Source organism: Epinephelus lanceolatus, chromosome 7 (genome assembly GCF_041903045.1).
Source record: "Epinephelus lanceolatus isolate andai-2023 chromosome 7, ASM4190304v1, whole genome shotgun sequence".
In the NCBI taxonomy this organism is placed as follows: domain Eukaryota; kingdom Metazoa; phylum Chordata; class Actinopteri; order Perciformes; family Serranidae; genus Epinephelus; species Epinephelus lanceolatus.
This window is the reverse complement of record NC_135740.1, coordinates 22,846,988-22,869,633: the sequence shown is the minus strand read 5'-3', so window position 1 is coordinate 22,869,633 and position 22,646 is coordinate 22,846,988. Positions and strand designations below refer to the sequence as shown.

The following is a 22,646-nucleotide window of genomic DNA, read 5'->3' as shown; positions in this document are numbered from 1 at the left end:
CATGGTCGTAAATGCCGCCGCGTCCTGCTTTACGGCCAACATAACACCACGAAAAATGGTTCTTTCTAAGCTTTTCATTAAATGATGTAAACTATCCACATGTTACATCGCACAGTACAGCGAAAGAAGCTCTGTGAAATCAGTTGTATCACTAGAAATGGACTGATGCTACGGTTGTAGTCCCATCCACACACTATCATAGTGCGCATGCGCCAATAATGCAACGCTGCGGTCACCTGCCGCTGCCTGGGCTGCAGACACGACCTACAGTTGTGGCCCGTTTCCCCTGCAGAAAACTGCACTCCACCTGTCCAGGGGCAGGACAGCGTCTGGCGTAAATAGCAGGTAAAGACCAATTTATGAGCTCTGCGGTTGTTTGACAAACAACTACGAGACGCTTTTGGAAATTCAGTTGTTTGGTAACGAAGTCTCCAACCAACCATCAATCAACCCTTGTCCGTTTTGACTCTGATGATGCTAGCGCTTAGCATGCTAAGCTGACTTCTATTTTGGTGTGGTGTACAGCCATTATATCCGGCCCTGTTCTCGCGTCCTTTCTCTAACTTAAACATACATCTTATTGACTGTTATGAACACAGCCGAGGAGGCCATGTCACTGTTGAGCTAACTGAACTTAGCTAGTTTACCAGTTGGCAGTTGGGCGTCTAGCTAATGAGCTAAGCACGTTAGCCCGTCGATGATTTGTTGATGTTAACCAGCTATTCATACAGTAAGTAATACTGCTTTGTGTCTTCTGTGATAATGGTGCGGTTTAGTGATATTAACCCCTATATCTGTGTCAGCCAATTGACAGGGAGCATGTTAGGACAACAGGCATGACACGGCAACGGTTCACAGGAAGCGTTATACAGAGGGCGTGTTCGCGGAAGATTTAGTTATGGAAAAATATCGGATTACGTAATGTGGTTGCTGTTGTTCACTCAAATCCGTTGATATAGCCAAAGCATCGATATCAAAATGTGGTTATTTTCATATTTTAATGTTATTCACAATTAAAAAAATATATGCTCCAGGCAGCATCAAAACATGACATAGCAAAATGACCCACATACAGGCGTGTAAAATAAGGCCCTCACTCTGAATGTTAAAATATTGCTTGTGAAAGGTATTATTATCGCAAGTATTATATGTAATATAAATGATGAAATGTAGTTGCTGTTCAGAAGCAGTTGTTCTGCAGAGTAACTTCAGCTGTCTTTAGTAGTTGCCTCTGAAATATTGTGGAGGAAACTGTGCAAAGTCTCTCAACATGGAGCTTAAATGACACCAGAGGTACAGTACATTACATAACAGGCTCTCAGAGGTCAGTAGCCATGTGGCAGCATGGTTTGTCAAAATGACCTGGAACTGTTTAACATGATTCTTTTGAGTGATATTTTGGTTGGTGCACTGTGACCTCCAATGACCTCAAGGCTTTGCCACCACTGTGCCTCCTCAGTCTATATTTAGACAACTCCAAGACAACATGCTTTATTTACTAAGCGTGGTTAGACTCCGAATTTATGTTTTGGAAGGATCTTGTTTTCATTTTAGCAGTTGTGTTGTTGCTGTTGTATATGGCGGGGTGTGCCATTATCTTCGTAAATACCTAAATAAAACCACATAAAACTTTTAAATAAAGTGTCCTATATAGTGCTTTGTAATTTCCATTAAATGAAAAGACCTTGTGTCTTATGCCACTCATAGTTGTGCCCTCCCTGCCCTGTGACTTAGCTGGCATTTATCAAATTGTATAGTTGTGTAACGACTCTTATCAGTTATCAGCCCAGTTGGTGCAGCCTTGTTGTACAAGTTGATGGCAGGTGGCTGAGGTTAAACAGTTCAATCTGTTTAAGGCAACATGTAGTGTGTCTGAGCCATTTAATCTAAACCCAGACAACTGTATCTCACAGAGAATGCTTTCACAAGATATGTTGTATCAGCACACATGTTGGCAGGTATACAAAAGAAACTATGCTGTATTCACGTTTTATAGATTGTCGTTTTATCCATATTTGATATTTGATAGGTTAATGATTTATTTAGATTTTATTGTTTCAGTTGTATTGATGTTTATATAATATATACACCAGCCAGCTAAAACATTAAAAGCAACGGCTGGTGAAGCGACTAACATTGATCATTTCGTTATAATGTAATGTTCTGCTGGAAAACCTTTGGTTGTGGCATTCACGTGGGTGCCACTTGATTTGCACCACCCACCCAGAGACCGTTGCAGACCAAGTATACTCCCTCATGGCACCAGCACTCCCTGATGGTATCGGCCCCCCAGCAGGACAATGTGCCAATCCACACCATTAAAAACTGCTCAGTAGTAGCCCAAGAATCATGATAAGATGGTTTTAATATTTTGGCTGACCTGTGTATACTTTTTATAGTGATCTTCCAGCCAAGTGATTGTCAGTGATGTTTGCCAAAAATATGTTCATGTACAAAAACAGCGAGGGGAATATATTATATCTTTTTTATTTACTTTCAACCATTACTATATCGTTATGATGGTGCCCTACTTGATTCCCATTTGTTCTTAACTGAAATATAGGTTTGTGTGTGTATGTGTATGGGAGTTTCTATCAAATTAAGGCCAAAAAAAAGCCATATAAACAAATTTTACAAGATATAAAGATTAATAGGCATATCTGATATCTCTCTCTCTCACAGGGTATATACTTTCAAAGAGTGCAGTGCTGATGTGATGCTGGAGGAACAGGCTGTGGAGCACTGAGCTTCCCATGGCTGTTAGCACCATGGACTCCGAGTCAGCCCGGACACCTCAGCCTCAGGCTGCCCTGACTAAAGGAGGCCACACCCTGCTGCCTGCTGGATATCTGAGTGCCAGGCTGGGCACTCAAAGGAAGCACTATGTCTGCGGCTCCATTGCAGCTTTTACAAACATATTGGTGACTTTTCCCATCCAGAAGGTGCTGTTCCGCCAGCAGCTGCATGGTGTGTTGGCCACTGAGGCGGTGCGGCAGCTCCAGAGAGATGGGCTGAGGACTCTTTACCGGGGCCTGCTGCCCCCACTACTCCAGAAGAGCACTACAGTGGCCATTATGTTTGGCCTGTATGAGGACTTCTCCAGAGTCTTACTAGACCGGGCCGGTGGCAGCGGCATACCGGAGCTGTTCACTCGAAGCTTTGCCGCAGCATTGGCAGGAACCACAGAGGCCATCCTGACGCCATTTGAGCGCGTGCAGACTCTCCTACAAGACCATCGGCACCACGGGCGCTTCAACAACACAGGCCACACCTTCCGGACACTTCTGACTGAGTATGGTGTCAGGGAGTGTTACCGTGGTCTGGTGCCCATACTTCTCCGTAATGGCCCTAGCAATGTGCTCTTCTTTGGGCTCCGCGGGCCCATTAAGGAGCTGCTCCCAGAAGTCAGTAGCCGGGCAGGTCACATGGTTATTGATTTCGTGTGTGGAGGATTGCTGGGGGCAGCCCTTGGCATCATGTTCTATCCATTAAACGTGGTCAAGGCACGGGCTCAGTCTCAGGTCGGTGGACCCTTCCAGCCCTGCAGGAAAGTGCTGCTAACAGTGTGGAGAGAGAGAGGTGGCAGTGTGGTATTGCTCTTCAGAGGGGCCCACCTCAACTACCACCGTTCACTCCTCTCCTGGGGGATCATCAATGCCACCTATGAGCTTCTGCTAAAGCTGTTGTAAGAAGGTGGAGGTGACGGAATAGAGCTGTAGAGGGGACAAGAAAGCAGTTAAAGGGAAAAAGCTGTATGGTGTGATGGAACCAGTTTGTTGAGAGGAAAGGATGTCATAAAGCTGATGTACTTGTTGTCTGGCACTATTTTGGGGGACACTGAAGTTTCCATGACTGAAAGACAGCAATGAAGTTGCACTTCTGACAGGGGCCAACAGTCAGTGTGAGATAACCCACCTGCCACATGCCATGACTATTAACTGTTGTTAAAGTATTAAAAAACAAGACACTCGCTTTAGCCTATACAAAACTTGTGCCAGGGTCCAATTGAAATGCCCTTGTTTGCTCTCTGTGCAAAAAAAATGTTGATGGAGCAAACTGAACTCCAGCGTTTTGTTTTTTTTTTCCCTCACAGTTTCAAGCAAAGGTTATGTGACTGGATTCTTCATATGTGCTGTGTGCTGTGGTGTTTTGTAGACAACATCTGTCTGTCTGTTTGTTTGACCAAGAGCTTTTCCTCTGTGAGGCTGTATTCTGCCACTTAACTGAAACACTTTTGTACTTTTGACCAGTGAAATTTCCCAACATCTATTGTCAATGAGAGTTTAATAAATTGAGTGTTGGTCATTTTACTTCTCTTTCTGCTCCATCTCCAGCTATTCGGCCGACATATTTATGAGATCAGAAGTTCTATTGTTGAAATGATATCCGTGATTTATATATATGTTCTTGGAAAGACACACACAGGCTATTTTAAACAGCTTCTCCTTTCACACATGACTCATCTTTGCCAAATGGGACTTAAATGTTTTGTCAAACACTGTCTTGGATTGTTTTATGAAGAGCTACTGGCATGTGTTAGGCCTATTTGAGTTTTGAGAAGTGCCCATTTGTCAGTAAAATATACAGTTACACCCAGATCTTGTCTTGTTTTTATAATTTATTGGGAGAAAAATGTTAAACATCTGGTGCAACAAATAATCCCACCGGGAATGATTGCCCTTTTGTTTGAGATTGAAATTTTTAACGCAACCTTTTGCAGATTCAGAGAAAGACTTTTGATATTTATTTGAGTATGCACCATTGCTGCATTTGTTTATTTCTGGGCTACTGATTGTCTGTTGACTATAAAACTAAGTGCTCCTCAGTGGTTTTCTTTTTGTGAGCTTAAGTTGTTTTATACATGTATTTCCCTCCCTCTACTGGCTGTTTTTATATCTTCTCTCACGCCTGCCCTCCTCTCTGTCTGTAACATCTGTTGACATAATGGGCTCAGATTTCGAGCTTGAGTAGACACTGTCACCACGCAGCAGCTCTCGCTGGGTACGACAGCCCGAAGAGGAAAGGCATGCTGCTTGGACACTGAGAGAGAGACTGAACAGTAATGGTGCTGAGAGAAGACAGGGGCAGAGGGTAATGTTCAGTGGCACAAAAAGCTCAAGCTGCCATGTAAATGGATCACTTGGCCTATTTCTCCAGTTCTTTTCATCATGACCGTCCACAGTGGGCTGTTTCCTGGGTGTCTTTTCAGAATTTTTCTTAGGACTTTCCTTTGAAAGTAATACTTTAAATTGATGAGGTTTTTCCAAAGTGGGACTCCCTCACTTATATTAAATTATGCTGTTTATAATTGCCACTTTTCCTGAAGCACAAGTCACCAAATCACTATGAAATGTCGAATCAATAATTGCAACCAAATGAAATGTTTAAAATCAATCCATTAAAAATGTTGACAGTGAATAAATCTGTTATGTGGGTATTTAATGGGATAAATGTCACATTTTCTCAAAAAAAAAAAAAACCTCCATTCACAAAAACTACAACAAATGATGTTTTACTTATGCAACAGCGGCACCAATACATAATGAACTGAATTGCTTCTTTGTGTCTTATCACCACAGTGCCAGTCCTCCCTTTGACTTATACTTTATGCACTGTATTCCCTCCTTTATAATCAATCACAAACGGCATCATCGTTAAAATGATTCATTGCAGTAAAGCTGAAAAGACCTCACACTGGATCACAATGAAGAATGGAGCGAACACTCAGTAGCTTCACACCTCTATCCGCTGTTTCTGCTACGTATTCGATCAAAGAAATGGCTCTCACAGCAGCTCTACACTCTCAGACCATGTTTCTTTCTCTTTTTTTTTTTACGTGTGTACGACTCTAGATTACTGTGTCAAGAAGTCAGACTGCAGATAATGATCAGATTAAGGGCAATCTGACATGAGGACTTTGGATCAGGGAGGGTTGAGCTGCTGTAGTTACAAAGCCTCTCTGCTCCCTCACTGTTTCCTTTCACCCCAACAAATGTCTGTCTGACTATTAACTTGGGCGAAAGCTTAAATTTTTACAGTCAAAAATGCATTATTTAAGAATATATTTTAATAATAGGAATGGAAATGTTGCTCTCTAAATCAGAAGGCTCTCTGTGAATAATTTAGAGACATTCCCAGCACCAAAATAGAGGAAGGGGGCCCTAGTGCTACGTGCATAGATAAACGCTGCCTTTGTGGAAGTATAACCACTCAATGCTGGGAAGAAAATCCCACAGTAATCCTCATTAACAGTATTAGTAGTGCAGTAATGGCACAAATAAGCTATTTATACTGCCGTTCATTCTCTCTGCTGTCTGGTAAACATTCAGTGTGAGGCCAGGATGTTAAATTTAATGTCTTCTTACTTGATTCATATGCTCAATATCTAGGGAGGGAGCTTACATGAATTGGAAGGTGGTACATGGAGGATCACAATCGGCTACCTCACCCTCTAAAGTCATTAATATAGGTACCTCTTAAGGGTGCATTTTGTCCCCCATCTTATACTCTCTATACACCAATGAATGCTTCAGCTGGTAGTTACTTTAAATATGCAGATGACACAGCATCTGTTCAGATACTTTCCTTGAGATGGTCATAGATGTTAGGAGGGAATAAACAACAGTCCCCTCCTCAAAGACTAATGGGGAAGTTGTTGAGCAGGTTTCAATTTACAAATACCTTGGAGTTGAAACTGATGACCAACTAAGTTTCAAGGAATGCACAGGGATTAGGTCAAAGAAACTACAACAGAAGCTGTTCTTTCACAGGAAATTGAATAACTACAGAGTGGAGCCGTATCCTCCAGATGTTCGACAAGTCTTTCTCTGGAGCAGTCATGTCCAAAGTCCGGCCGGGGGCTAATTGTGGCCCGCAGACTGATAATAAACAGCCCTCAGCTTGTCTTTCAGAATACTACTCTATGATTAACAGAATATTGGTTAACCTTTTGAAACCTGAGCAAATTGGCTTGACTTGTCTCTGAAAGACATCACAGCATTTGGCTCAAGGGTCAAAGCTTTAAATACCTGAGAAAGGTGGGTGAAAGCAGCACAAGAAAAGTGATGTCCCTCCAGGTTTCAAACAGTTAATCAAACAACTTTTCATTTTTATTTATTTATTTATTTTTGATAACTTTGCATTTTTTTTGGAACACCTCATGATGGCAGTGTTATCTTTGCAGACACACACCAAGTAGGAACTAGACAGGTGGAACTAATGTCTTTTCATAGACGGTACATCCATGGTAAACAAGCAAACAAACACCAGATATTTCCTGCTAGATTGGAGACATGGCCAAGTCAGAGCGAGGGCTGCTGCTTATAAGGAGCAGTGGAAAGTTTTTCATTTGTAGATGAAACAATTGTATTTGTGTCATATATATGTGATTTTTGTATTCTTAATAATCCATATCATGCGAGAAGTAACTGACCCCCATGTATTTTCATATTATCTGATGTGGCCTTCATTCAAAAACGTTTGGACACCCCGGTCACGGCGCATTCTGTCCCTTTGCCTGATCTGCACCTGCAAGATCATGCCAAACTGCAGTGGATGGTCAAGACAGTGGGTAGGATCATTGGGGTCAATCAGGTGTCTGCAACACAGCTGTACAATATCATTATTCTTAGAATGGCTGATCAGATCCTCAGCGATCTTACCCATCTTCTCTATCTGATATTCCAGAGGAGTAGCAGGTCAAACAGCAGACTCCTGCAGCAGAAAATTAGAACAAGGTACAGCAAAACATTCCTGTCTACAGCAACTGGAGTACTAAATGAAGGACAGATGTGCACTTATACTCCTAAGTGTTTTGGTGTATGATGTACTTTATGTTTTTAAACGTGTATGACCACATGAATTTCCCCTTGTGGGATAACAAAGTTTGCCTGACCTGACGTGAAATTAGCTGACAACTGGTTCACAGACACAACCCAAACAACCAGACGTTCACGATCGTTAAGGTCAATGTGTAATTTATTCCCAAACAATACATTTCTTGGTACATCGACTTCATTTTACGTGGGTACGGAAAAGTGACTGCTCATGTAGAAACACAATGTCCTCTTTGAAAATGAAATGTTTTACCATACAGAAACAAAACAAGTAGGTGACAGGCACTCTTCACACTTTGGGCCTGCTTGATAAAGTACTAGAGATGCTCCTGAGACATACGGTATGTCTTGATGTTACGATGGACACTGCTACTGGACATTACCTCCATGGCAACTGGAAGCTCTGAAATCTCACACATGAGAACTGCCTTTTTATTTTTTACGCACAGCCACCTCGACAAAATGTCACTCACTCATCTGTTTGGAAGATTAAATATACTACCTGTCTCCTCGCCAGCTGTCTCGAAACCCTTAAGCAGTCTTTACTTCGGTTAATCCCCTTATCATATTTGTATAAGCAACTGCTGGCTTGATTACCCTCTTGTTCTCGTAGGTGGCTCAAGTAAATTACCCCAATCGGATGGCTCATCAGATGAGTTGACATCATGTGTTATGGACGAGCTGTTTAGTGAACACTGTACATCAGCAAACTGATTGAGCAATGTATTCCTTTTACTGACAATTCACAGACATCAGTATAGACAGGAGTCTTTATATTGACAAATGCTAATGCCATGCAACTTTGCACAATGTTGCAATCCACAATGCAGTAAGTTTTCCCGAAACAAGACAAAAAGCCAACATTCCAAACAAAGAAAGCACCCATTATATTCAGACAAACATAATGCAGCTATTGTTGTTTTTCATGTTAGCACAAAAAAACAAAACAAGGATACAGTATGTGGGGGGTGAGGAGTTTATGTTTGCATAGCCATAAACTAAGGTAGAGACAGAAAAGGACACAAAGATATAAATGTATATCTACAGTTTTGACCCCTGCATACAGCAGTCAGTCCATCTGTCTGTCAGTATGTTATTAATAAGGTGGTGCGCCCAAAGAGGAAACCGTAGTGGGGAACAGTTGTGGCTCAGTGTTTTAAGACTTTGGATCTTTGCTACATCTGGACATAGTTTAACAGTCACCCTTGTGCCTAGTCAAAAACTTTTTTTCAACTACATAAATAAGGTCCCCTGTTTTGCTTCCTGGGCCTCATCCACACATTCCCAGAAAATATATATGTAATGTCCTTTGGATGAAAACTAGATTAATGTTATAATACTGCATACGTTTGGGTAATGGGAGTATTTCCAAGAGGCATTCACTCAGAGTCAGTCAGGACAAGGGAAAGGGTAGAAAAAACATTTTACACAAGGGTATGTGTCTCATAAAAAGGTGCAATCTGTAACAGTCAAAAGTGCTCTCCCTGCTTTGTAATGGTATTGTTTCGTATCCCATTAACATGTGGCTGTAATTTTGAAAAACTAAATCCTTAAAAAGGTGCACATATAAAACAAATCAGTTAATAACTGTATTTTGCAAGTGTGATAAAGTCTGTATTCTGTCAGTAAAACGTACTGTCATACTAAACTTGAAAAATGACACTTTACAGATTACACCTTGTCGAGTGGAGAAACCTTCAAAGCAGCAATAGATAACATAATACTGTCTCAAAGAGAAGGAAAAATAAAAATTCCAGTGACATCCATAGTTGGTTTTTTTTTCACCAGAGACCTGCACGTCACAGACCATGGTGCAAATATTGTAAAAATAAATACATAAATACATACATGGGTAATCCATCCTTACATACATACACATATTGTATCATAAAATAAGAGAAATATAAGATAATTATAAAATTCGTATGTACAAATGCATAGTCCATATGCGTCCAAGAAGAGGCCAAGCAATGAAGTTTCCTCTCTTCGTTCAGGGTTTTGTTTATGTGTTTTCCATGTGGGTATGTGTACTGTGGGTTAGAGTCTGTGTGCTGTGGTGTGCATGGCACTTACTGTACAAGAACACAGGGGTTACACACCAGATCACTCTGTGCTGTTTCCTCTTGTCTCACCTCTACAGTCAGTGGGTTATTAGTGGGTAAAAGTTCACAGGTCAAAAGTTGAGAGGTACGTGACCAGGCGTGTTCACGGTGTCTGACGTGCGTGTCCGGAAGAGCTGTGTGAGTGCGAATACGGACGAGATGAGGACAGTGCAGCGTTTGGCAAGTAGCCTCACTCCATCGCTCTCCCCCTGACCCTGTCCAGACCCAGTGAGGCCCACACTCTTACCCCCAACCCCGGCACCAGTTCCAGCTGTCTCAACAGCTACAACAAACTCTCGGTACAGACCTACTATCTCCTTTAGCTTGTCCATGGCCTCCTGGCTGTCATCGTCCTCATCCCCGAGGACCGGACTTGCATTATGGCAGATGTCACAACCAGGGCAGGGGTTTGTTCGCAGGCAGGCTGCTGACAACTGAACCAGGGCACTGAAGCTGTTAGATAAAGAGCGTAGGGCTTCATCAGGAGCCCAGCCTACACGTGTGGCCCGTTGACACCCAGATGCCAAACGTCGAGCCTCTGCCTGGAGAAGGCTCCTCTCGGCCTCTGTCATGGCGGCGGTGCTTGACCCAGTGCAATTTGGGTCCGGTGCTGGGGTATTACTGACTTCAGTTCCATTGTGATTCAGGTCAGGCCCTCCTTTTATGCCTGTGATATCCTGCTTTGAGTCTTGACATGATGTTTGTTGGGATTGTTCAAGTGTCCCCCTTTCTAATACCAGCAGAAGGTGGTCTATATCTTGACGTAGGGAGGCAAAACCTCCCTTCAGTCCACCATAATTCTTATTAGTAAGTGAACGAAGAGGACCACCAAATGAGTTTGTAGGAGAAACCGGACGGGAAACTAGGGGACTGAGTTCAGATGAGGCAGTGGAGAAAGTGGAGAGTGGGCGGGGGTTATCCCTCAGCAGTGACAGAATATTGGGCTTTGGAGAAGGTGTGGTAGGAGAAGAGACAGGTGCGGGTCGGGCAGGTTTGGGGCGTGTGCGGCGGGAGAACTCATAAATGGTGAGCTCTTCATCGAAGCTTACACCATCCTCAGTGTCACCACTGAAACAGTTAGCGTAAACGGTGCGACAGCCACAAGCTTCCCGGTGCTGCTGGGGAGGAGTAGTGTCAGCGAGTGAGGACGTCGGTGAGTCACCTCCAATTTGCATGCTGGACACACCTCCCAACCCCACTGCTGAATGGGGCCGTGATTGAGGCTGCTCTGATGAAACATTTCCACTGTGTGCACTATTCTCTTTAAAATTCAGATTAGGGTGGGAGCCGTTGGTCCCACTGGCCTTTTTCATGTGTGAGGTCACATCCTGTGCCTCTTTAATGGTGGCTATGACAACTTCAGCTCCATCCTCTAAAATGTCCCCTTTCCCTCCTGGTTTTGAGGTAACAGTCTCTTTTTCCTTGACAGGCGTCTTGTTTAAGTCTGATAAACCACTCGCTACAGACAAACCAGAGCCGAATCCAGAAGTGTCTCCATTGATGGAGCTAGTGGAGGGGTAGTCAAGAGTTCCTAAAATCTCCTGGGAACGGGTCATGTACCAAGGCAGCGCCTGGATCTTCCCTCTCAGGGCAGAAGCCGGCAGTCTGCCTCCCAGGCTGGAGGAGCTGGTCCTCAGGTCTGATCCTGATCCAGATCTTCCAGGCTCTCTGATTTCGAGGCCCCCAACACCTTTGGAGGTGGTTGATGTGAGGGAGGTTGTAAGGGTGAGAGGTGCATCTGTATTTTTGGGTGACAGGCTTTCATGACTCAGAGAAACCCTCCGGACGCTGCCATTACGGCTGCTCCAAGGGTGGATTCCATTTGGTGGACTGACGCTGTCCTTAAAGATCCCTTTGCTTGGATCAGTTGGGGTGACAGGAGAGCTAGCAGGTAGTGACAATGGGTGGAAGGTGCTTGGAGAAGTGGGTTTGGGGGGCACTGGAGGGGGAATGGCTAGCTTTGTACCTGAATTAGAGCGAGGGATAGGGGGTAGGTTTGGTGGCTTTTTTGCGGATAGGGCAGTCCCATTGTTTTTCTCCTCAACTTTAGGAGTTTCCTTTTCATCAGGAATAGATGCTTTGTCATTGGAAACAACATGTGTGGTATTCTCATGTGTCAGAGCTTTCTTCTTTTTGGGGCTGTTTTCTTGCGTTTTTGTCTTTTCCTCAGTTTGTGGTGTTGTAATAGGTAGTGGCTGCTTGCTGTACCGTACCGCTGTGATCAGGGGTGATGACAGAGGCAGTCCACCTGACCCTGATGTGACAGATTTGAACTCCATGGTGTCTGGCTCCATTTCCAGAAGTTCAGAGGACAGACGTCCAGAGGCATCCCCATTGCAGTGGGCATATGATCTCCCATGCTGAGGGGATTTGGGAGGAATGATCTGAGGTTTGGGAGGCAGCTGGGGCTTAGGTGCCAATGGTGGTTTGACCTTAACTTCAGGTTTTTGAGATGGCTTTGGTGGACTTGGCTGTTGGTTGGGAAGTTGATTTGTGGGGCCTTTAAGTGTCTCCACTTCCATCTTGACTTTAGAGGATTTGGCTTTATTGGCAAGGGGGGAGGATGGCTCTTTCCCCGAGACAGCCAAAGGACCACTCCAGCTTCCACTCAGCCGATTAGCATTCCGTCGGTCAGCCAGCTCAGCGTCTGTGAGAGAGAGAGAGACAAATCAAAATGAAAGTACAGAAGGAGAAAGGCATCAGTGGATTTATTAACAAATCTTTCCCTCACCTCTTTTAATCACATTAATGTCTCAGTGTTGTCACATGTTGCCATTACATAAAAATCTCAAACATACTACCATGAACAAAAGACCTCTACAAAAATATGACAAGGACAAATTGCAAAGTCATAACAAACATGCTGTAAACAAACCTGATAGATCGGGAACAGGAGGAGTAAATCTCTCCTGTGCATCAAAAAACTCATCTTCAGACTCTGAGGCAGTTTCTTTGACCAAAAGAGCTGGTTTCGGATTGGGAGAAGGTGTCAGGAATAGACTCTCTTCATCCTTAGAGAGGCGCTGCTCAGCCTTTCCTGCTTTGCTGATAGGCATTGAACTCGTCCTTAATGGGACTTTGGGAGGGATCTTTTTCTTTCTTTTAATGGGTGATCTTTGAAAGGGTATGCTGTCAATCATTCTCAAATCTCTTGAACTAGGGATCTTAGAAATGCGTCTAAGTCCCTCCACTTGCCGCTCCTCCTCATCATCATCATCATCATCATTGTCATCATCGCTGGTAGCCTCTGGCGGGCTAGGCAGGAAATCAGCCTTGGAGAGCTCAGCAAAGCAAAGGCAAGAGTTGTCATTGCCACGGTAATTGAGGTTTGTGGGTCGCAGGGGCCCTTGATGGCGTTTTGGCTCCAAGAGGTAGGGGTGGTGAACGTCCAGGCTTGGTAGATCCTCGCTGGTGCGTGGTCCACGCATTGCATCCAGACGAGTCGGGGCTTTGGCAGCGGCACTGCTCTCCTCCAGGGCAGCACTCAAGGAGCCACTGGACAAGCTGGAGAAGCTGCTGGTGACCCGTGGGTCAGTGTGGTACCAGGTGGTCTCCAGGTTCATTTCTTCATCCATAACACTAAATTTACGCAGACCACTTCCTGTTGCTCCTCTTTCTTCTTCACCCTCATTTTCCTTACCTTCTGTTGTCACTATTATCTTCACTTCCTGTTTGCCTTTGTGCTCCTCCCTCTCTATTCTCTCCTCCTCTCTCCTCTTCCCTTCCTCCTCTCTCCTCCTTTCTTCCCAGTCCTGACTTGCTGGGTCCGGCCGTTGAGAATCCATTGGGTCATCCTCATCTGTTGAGTCATCTGAGTCACTACAGCAGCGGGACACATAACCTAATAACACCACAAGCAACAAACAAGCATTGTAAACCAATATGTTAGTAAACTCGTAGAGCAGAATATGTTTTAAAATATGATGATATTTCTTGAGTGGTTTTTCTAACGGTACCCGTACTGGCTGGTCACATATGTGAAATATCTATCAAATGGCCAAAGCCAGAAAGCTATTGTTTTAAGTTAAACAGTTTTTGCTCACTTGATAGGGATTCATAGCACACGCCCTCTATTACGGCGAACTTCCCACACACACCTTCTTCAGCAGGAATCCGGTGCACCCTCACTTTTGGGCGCCCCAGACGGAAGACATTGACACTGGGATCCACTAGAAGTTTGCAGTAGCCTCCCAGCAGACACCCTAAGTCTTTGGCTGCCAGAGAGTCCATCAGTAAGGCAAATGGCTGCAAGGGGGAGGGCATTGCAGAAGATAAGGTAAAGTGATTAAAGCCAAAGGGGAAGGGAGAAAAGGCGATGGAGGGGGAGAAAGAGGGACAGAGAGTCACCTTTGAGTTCAGTGAATTAGCTTTATATAGCTACCACACACCCCCTTAGGCTGCGTACTGTTTGTGTATTGGAGGAGAAATGCTTGACCTACATTTACTCTAGCGTGAGCTTCAGCGTGAATATGGTGAAGTAAGTGAATATCCATTTTTTTGTTTCTGTGTCAGTGTATGAGGGCCTACATGTTTATGAATAATAAAGTGAAGTACCTCGATGTCTGCCCTACCTTCATGTCGTGCAGTGAAATGCGCAGTAGGCTGACTTTGTCCGACTCAGAGAGCAGCTCCACTCGGCTGATGCTGCTGAACTCCACCAGTGTAGAGATCACATTGAGCTTGTGGTTGATGACCTGACTCATCCCATACTTGGCTCCCACCAGCAGGCTGACCAGTACCTCCCTGTCCTGAAGCTGAGTTTGGATGAGAGTAAGTAAAGGTATATAATGACAACAAAATGAGCAGAAAAGAGGAGGAAGAGATGGAATAAGGAGGAAAGGTGAGAGGCGCAAATGTGTTCTGAGAGGAAAGATACGTCCCAGTAGTCAGAATAAATTATTGGCATTGTACGTTTCTGCAAATCAGAGATAAGTTCCATTTTTACATTTCACACCTATAACAGTTCAGATTATATGTATATGAGCTGAGTTTCTCAACAAGAGTAGTGGGGGATGGTGGACGGCTGCCAAGCCATAGACAGCAGCAGACCACTGTTCGAGACCATAAGAAGCAGGCATTTTATAACTTGAGTTGGGCTGTGGTCAATGTATCCTCATACAATGGTTGGTATAATATCTAGACTGTTAATACCCCTCTAATGGCATCATCACGGTATGTACTTAGGGCAGAGTTACATAGGTTGGATTTAGGTAAGTTAAGTCATTTAGGTTAAGCACGTAAAGTTTTGTAGGATGGATTTAGAAAAAGAAATGTGGTTGGGCGTCATTATGTTACGCACTTAATGTAAAGTTATGTAATTCACATAAAGTTACATAGTTTGAGTTTAGGGAAATAACGTTACATTGGTTAGGTTTAGGAAAAGAAATATAGTGAGAGTGTACCTTAAAATAACTCAGAGTTCACTTGATTTCACACGAGACACAAACACTAGTCTCCTGGGGTAAAGTCCTGTATTTGTTTGACTATCCACCACCACAATCTGCCTCCTTATGCTGAGTTTTGCTGCCTTTTTTTGGCAGTTTTGCAAGATCCAGAGTGAAAGGGGGATGACGTGCAGCAAAAGGCCACTGGTTGGAACCAAATTGAAATGTAAAGTTATATAAAACACATAAATGTTACATATCCATGGTTTGCACAAATGTACAATGCCAACATTCATTGTAACGTTTGGGTGGGAAACATAACATCTAGGTTTATATTCAGCTGAATTTGTCAAGCTTTTTGAATGTTGACATGTTATACAGACCCATGACTGAATTCAAGTCAAGCTGTTACATGTTATATCTCTTCACAAACAGACCCACCAGGTGATATCAGGCTCTTAACCCTTACCATCATGGTAGCTGTGTAGGACCGTCCCCCATATGAAATGAGCTCTCCAAGCTGAGTGAGGTAGGCCAACCGAGCCTGAGTTGCAGAAATGACCTAAAACACAGCAGCAGACAAAGAAGAAGCGAGAAGAATAACACTGAGGCAGACAGTGAGGAGACAGAGTGAAAGAAAACCGGGGTGGATGTTATGGTTGACTCACTGACCAAAACAATTCTCTCCACAAAGAAATATGCGCCACTCGTTTTCCCAGAAACATTACCCAATCCCCAGACCTGCTATTCCCTTTTTTTAATCATCCTCCCACCCACCATATATCTTCCTCCCAACCTGCTGTCACTTTACCACCACTTTAAACCTCAGGGAGATTAGCAGCCACAGAAGTGTCAGCTAAAAAGTGCCCTAAAGCCACTACTAAACTGCCACTATCCATCCACCCATCCATCAATCTGTATCTACCTTCTGGCGAGGCTCTAGCAGGGACTGGATCTTTTTGAGGTGGTAGCTGATGGCTTTCCTCAGGTCCTTCTCCCTCATGTTGCTCAGCAGTGTGGGCGAGATGAAGCTGTCCATGCCAAACTCCCTCCTGTCATCACCACACACAAATACACACAGGAATGAAATTGGAAATTGGAAGCCAAACGGAATTAGGTGCAGCATTTGAAAGGTGGAGGGAGCCAGGGACTTATAAAAAACAGTAAGAGCAAGTGTGGAATTGTAGGTAAGAGAGATGCAGTATGATGTAGCTGATGTTAGCCTCATGAGCTAGCTAGCATATATGTGTTACATCAAAGCAAACGCTGGCCTAAAAGTGCAGCGTAATTTTTGCAAAAACACCAAACCATACTTTAATTGTGTCTTGTCTCACTGACCATTTGTCAGGTTACTTCAGAAATGAAATACACTAAAGGTGAGGGTAAGGCTGACATTAGAGACTGTTCGTTACTTATAAGACGGGAGGGAGTGGTGCAAACCCTCGGAAGTACTTAAAGGGCCACTCTGTAAAATGGGTTGAAAACAGTGACATCAGTGGTCAAATTCTAGATTGCAGCGCTCACTCGCTCACCCCTCCCATCGGGTAAATGACGGTGGCCTCGTAGGGACAAAAAGCCTTGCGCAGACATGAGTTTTTCAGGAGTAGGTCTATCTAGCGACGAGGTGAATATTTATTTAGAAATCTAAACCATGTTACGATATTGTAATGAATCCCTCACGAGCAGGAGACCAGAGTAGCGTTCGGGAAAAAGGCCAGTTTATTTGAGCACTCCAAAAACTCCGGTAATACTCCAGGGGGTAAAAGACTCCGTCCCAAACTCTGACTCTTCTAACGTAACACACACACTTAATACACACATACTCACTTACAGTACCTAGCGGGGACCCCCTCCCCTCTCTGCTCCACCAATCTCCAGCCCGCACACTGACTGACAGCATAGCCTGTAAACAGAGCTCAGCTGTTTATTTAGCCTAGCAATATCTCCGGACTATAGTAGCTGCAATGGACGACTTTGAACGCGATTTTGAAGAGTTTCTTGTAGCGGACACAGACCCAGAGCCATACCTGTTTGAGCCGGAGCATACAGATGAGGAACTCCAAGTGTTGGAGGCTGAGCAGGCGAGTAGAGAGGCTGAATCCTCTGCTCCCATTTTGCTGCACAGAATGGGATTCGGTGCTACCATCGCTGGGGAGATATATCATCAGGAGGAAAAGCGCCGCAGAGAGTGCATCACAAGGAGTGAAGTTGCGTCTTCTTTTCCTCGCTGATGACGGTTCGGGTTCATTCTCTCCTGTTGCGTGGTAAGTGTGGTCCATTCGCAAACTTTATAACTAAAAAAACGTTTCACTACTCTCTATCGACGAACTACTAACACTATCTGCTGTTTCCTCCTCCTTCTTCCTTCCTTCCTTCCACTGTCTTCGTTGGTTTATTTCTACACGCGAAACACGTTCTCTGGCTGGCTGGACTGTCCGCTTGGGCTGCCTTACATACATGGCGGCGCAAGATGGCGACCTCTCTAAAGCAAGGCCTTTGGTATATATATATATATAAAAGCATAATTATAAGGCTACGAAAACCAAACGAATTTTATTTTATAGCGATGATATACTTATATAAACATATTAATGGGTAGAATATTCAGATTCAGATTCAGATTTGACAATAAACCATGCCAAATATTACACACTGGCCCTTTAAAATGATTTTTAAGCATTGGTGAGGGGGTTATGTTTTTAGATTTGGCTTAAGAGAGGGACATTCAGCTTTAAATGATCATATTTTGTATTTATTTTAAATACCATACCCTCAGAACCCAAAAACCAAGTGTGTTCTACAGGCATGTTTTCTTTAAAAATCCTCAAAATCACACCATTTATTATCAGGGAATCTCAAAGAAAAAGATTATGCAGGTCCAAGGAGGTATATATATAAAAACAAACAAAAAAACAAACACACACCCCTATTCTGATAAGTAAAGTACAGTCCCTTAGCTTTTCTGCATAGCTAGCCATAGTGTTGTGTCACATTCCTGTGTTCCCAAGGCTTTATGTTCCCCAGGTCTATGTAGCACATAATGGAAAGCTAAAAAAATATGTTCCCCAGCTCTGTATTTGCTTAATATGACACGGGCTGCAGTTAAGGGACTGAATCATGACTCTGACAGTCATAAAATTCCACTGGACTCTGCTTTAGTGGTACGTGCTTTACCTGGTGAGCTCCTGGGACGCCCTATTTTTGTGTAGAGAACAACTCCCAAACATACAGTACAGGCCAAAAGTTTGGACACACCTTCTCATTCAATGTGTTTTCTTTATTTTCATGACTATTTACATTGTAGATTCTCACTGAAGGCATCAAAACTATGAATGAACACATGTGGAGTTATGTACTTAACAAAAAAAGGTGAAATAACTGAAAACATGTTTTATATTCTAGTTTCTTCAAAATAGCCACCCTTTGCTCTGATTACTGCTTTGCACACTCTTGGCATTCTCTCCATGAGCTTCAAGAGGTAGTCACCTGAAATGGTTTTCCAACAGTCTTGAAGGAGTTCCCAGAGGTGTTTAGCACTTGTTGGCCCCTTTGCCTTCACTCTGCGGTCCAGCTCACCCCAAACCATCTCGATTGGGTTCAGGTCCGGTGACTGTGGAGGCCAGGTCATCTGCCGCAGCACTCCATCACTCTCCTTCTTGGTCAAATAGCCCTTACACAGCCTGGAGGTGTGTTTGGGGTCTTTGTCCTGTTGAAAAATAAATGATCGTCCAACTAAACGCAAACCGGATGGGATGGCATGTCGCTGCAGGATGCTGTGGTAGCCATGCTGGTTCAGTGTGCCTTCAATTTTGAATAAATCCCCAACAGTGTCACCAGCAAAACACCCCCACACCATCACACCTCCTCCTCCATGCTTCACAGTGGGAACCAGGCATGTGGAATCCATCCGTACACCTTTTCTGCGTCTCACAAAGACACGGCGGTTGGAACCAAAGATCTCAAATTTGGACTCATCAGACCAAAGCACAGATTTCCACTGGTCTAATGTCCATTCCTTGTGTTTCTTGGCCCAAACAAATCTCTTCTGCTTGTTGCCTCTCCTTAGCAGTGGTTTCCTAGCAGCTATTTGACCATGAAGGCCTGATTCGCGCAGTCTCCTCTTAACAGTTGTTCTAGAGATGGGTCTGCTGCTAGAACTCTGTGTGGCATTCATCTGGTCTCTGATCTGAGCTGCTGTTAACTTGCGATTTCTGAGGCTGGTGACTCGGATGAACTTATCCTCAGAAACAGAGGTGACTCTTGGTCTTCCTTTCCTGGGTCGGTCCTCATGTGTGCCAGTTTCGTTGTAGCGCTTGATGGTTTTTGCGACTCCACTTGGGGACACATTTAAAGTTTTTGCAATTTTCCGGACTGACTGACCTTCATTTCTTAAAGTAATGATGGCCACTCGTTTTTCTTTAGTTAGCTGATTGGTTCTTGCCATAATATGAATTTTAACAGTTGTCCAATAGGGCTGTCGGCTGTGTATTAACCTGACTTCTGCACAACACAACTGATGGTCCCACCCCCATTGATAAAGCAAGAAATTCCACTAATTAACCCTGATAAGGCACACCTGTGAAGTGGAAACCATTTCAGGTGACTACCTCTTGAAGCTCATGGAGAGAATGCCAAGAGTGTGCAAAGCAGTAATCAGAGCAAAGGGTGGCTATTTTGAAGAAACTAGAATATAAAACATGTTTTCAGTTATTTCACCTTTTTTTGTTAAGTACATAACTCCACATGTGTTCATTCATAGTTTTGATGCCTTCAGTGAGAATCTACAATGTAAATAGTCATGAAAATAAAGAAAACGCATTGAATGAGAAGGTGTGTCCAAACTTTTGGCCTGTACTGTATATCAACCCTAAATTTAAAATAATAAGATTTAGTCAAACAGTTAATTACACAATTAAAATAGAGGAAGAAAACCAAAAGATGAAAAAAGGAGAAAAATAATTATCAAACACTTGCCATTTCCAAACAGGTTAGGATGAGGAAAGAGGTTAAGGGTCAGGTTAGTTTACAGGTACAAATTTGACCCAAACACGATAGGAGGGTTGATGTGTGTGAACAGTACTTGGTAACATAGGACCCTGGGAACATAACTGCACTCCTGTAAAATTCAGTCACGTGGCACAATACATATAAATTGTCACAAATATTCAGTTCCAGGTTTCATATCTGAGATCAGTAAGCCTGCCTATCAGTAAGTAAGCTTGACTTTTTTACATTAAATCCAAATTAAGACTTCACTCATGAAAAAAAAATCTTAAAAAGCACGCTGATTTTTGTGGAGCAGACATATCTGCTGATTTTTATTATTTTTTTTTTAATCTTCCCAGCACTGCCACTAGATGATACTAAACAGTCACATTTTAACGGAACTGCAACCATGACTGCATCATCACTTTAATCTAAGGCAAAAAAAGCCTGCGTCTGCGAAACAGAGTATTTATGACTGCAATGACGCATATAATCATATTAATCTGAGACCAGTGCGTCAGAGAGGTGGTCTTTTGGGAGATGGATCTGTGCTTAGGTGTGTCTTTGCATTTGAAGCTTGGTGGGAAGGGGAGAGACAGCAAAAGACAGAAAGAGGGAAACACCTAATAAGAAACTTTTGCTCCACTCACAGGAATTAGAACACACCCTTGTGCACACACGCACAACATGTTCCAATCACATTAATAGATTAGGCATTTAGGGTGCATCCTTATCCCACACAAATTACAATGACTGCAGCTGTAGAGTGAGCTCAAGCTCTTAGATCATCATAATTAAACCAAATCTATAATGAGGAGTGCTGGAGTCCAGACCATAGTGTCCCACCAGTGTGACCCTAAAATGACATGCACACACAAAGTCACACAAACACATATGACTCACGTAATATTCTTGATAGAAGCCCTGGTCTGTCCACAGCTATCTAGTCTTTCGTGCATGTGCAGGGCAGCCAGGCGGAGTGCAGTGTTACACTTCATCTCTACTGCAAAACGCTCCTGCAGCACGTCCCCAACACTCTGGAAACACACACAATCACAGCATAATGCACATAATGCATGCAGCAAGTACAAATACACATGCACATTACAGTAAACATACTACTGTACACTTGAAAAGCATCATATTTTTACAGTTACTTTTTATTACACCAGCATACACTTAAAGTCACACATTGCAAAACACACATCTCGTGAGCATCTTTATAAGTAAAACCAACACCGGGACACCCAGAGTGTCACTCACACAGCAAAAACAAACACAGCAGGAAGCAAAGATTCCTCAAAGAACAATAAATCAACATGACACAAGTGGCTCTCCCAGTGCTTTACTGTGCAACACAAATATGCAAAGACAAACTGTGGCTTTGAGGCTTTTAATCCAGCGTTGAAATATAGTCTCAGAGTTGAGCTACATCACAGCACGTATCTGACTGTACACAGGAGCTCTTTGTTAACTTAACAAAATGTTTACAAGGTGATACAAGGCCACAGTAATACATTGTATTATATAAGATTAGTAGTGTTTTGAAGTAATATGAGAAAGAAGCAGGGAGCGACTGCATGTTAACTCCAAACATTTCCTCAACTTTGATTCAGGCTCTATTTTTGTAACTTTTCTGGAGCAGGTTTAGAACACTAGAGCAAGTTGCCAGATCTATTAAATATTGGATACAGCTACATTTGGCAAGTGGGAACAGAGGTTTATTTTTATTATATGAACATTTGGACTTGCTTTCCACATGTAAGTAAGGAAAAAGGAGTCTTCTGATTGAGGTTGAATGACAAATTCTCTATTCTACTGTAGCCAGACCCATCTCCACAGCGCTGTGTCAGTGCCAGAGAAAGGCCTGGGAGCACACATTATCATCCTGCTATAGGGGAAAATGCTCTGCTGTGTTTGTATTTCTTTAAACCAATCACAACTGTCTTGGGTGGCACTAAGACCGAGGTGCCCTTTTGGAGGAACGTTTGCAAGTAGGATGGCGAGCACTGCCATTAAAATGGCTCCATAAAAGTAACAGACATACATCACCTGTGTGTATCAACTTGAACTGTTAAAAAAACGACAAACATAATTTGATCATCTGAGCCTTTGAGGAGAAACCTGACTATACTTAAGCTCTGGAGGAACTCACTAGACCTATTAAAACCAGAGATGATTTGCTGGCTTTACACTGTTTTTACAGAACCTTATCACGACAGTATCACGAAAGCTTGCGTGAATTGGAACAGATCAGTACACTGGTGAAGTATGTCACTGGCACATGTCGCCACCAGGATAAAAATATGCGGCAAATCAACTCCTACTGGTTGTGTCAG

General features: G+C 43.3%; 2 protein-coding genes across 3 annotated transcripts in view; one reads left to right on the top strand and one right to left on the bottom strand.

Annotated features, from left to right (window-relative positions):
* The first annotated feature begins 205 nt into the window (after window positions 1–205).
* Window positions 206–5,422, top strand: slc25a51b (solute carrier family 25 member 51b). Its single transcript, XM_033632984.2, has 2 exons — window positions 206–345; window positions 2,683–5,422. The coding sequence occupies exon 2, from the start codon at window positions 2,754–2,756 to the stop codon at window positions 3,687–3,689; it is 936 nt and encodes a 311-aa protein (XP_033488875.2). The 5' UTR covers window positions 206–345; window positions 2,683–2,753; the 3' UTR covers window positions 3,690–5,422.
* A 2,537-nt stretch (window positions 5,423–7,959) lies between these two features.
* Window positions 7,960–22,646, bottom strand: part of frmpd1b (FERM and PDZ domain containing 1b) — a 37,581-nt gene continuing 22,894 nt past the window's right edge. The window contains exons 11-17 of one of the 2 annotated variants that reach the window (XM_033633016.2): window positions 21,211–21,344; window positions 16,247–16,373; window positions 15,791–15,883; window positions 14,509–14,691; window positions 13,981–14,182; window positions 12,813–13,778; window positions 7,960–12,584 (exon numbers count right to left, since the gene is read on the bottom strand). In XM_033633016.2, coding sequence (XP_033488907.1) covers window positions 10,009–12,584; window positions 12,813–13,778; window positions 13,981–14,182; window positions 14,509–14,691; window positions 15,791–15,883; window positions 16,247–16,373; window positions 21,211–21,344 — 4,281 coding nt within the window. In that variant the 3' untranslated portion in view covers window positions 7,960–10,008. The remainder of the gene's footprint in view (window positions 12,585–12,812; window positions 13,779–13,980; window positions 14,183–14,508; window positions 14,692–15,790; window positions 15,884–16,246; window positions 16,374–21,210; window positions 21,345–22,646) is intronic. The other variant, XM_033633018.2, reaches the window with a different exon arrangement.

What these genes read in the sequence shown, in the direction of transcription:
- slc25a51b (XM_033632984.2), top strand. Translation starts at nt 2,754, where the DNA reads ATGGCTGTTAGCACCATGGACTCCGAGTCAGCCCGGACACCTCAGCCT.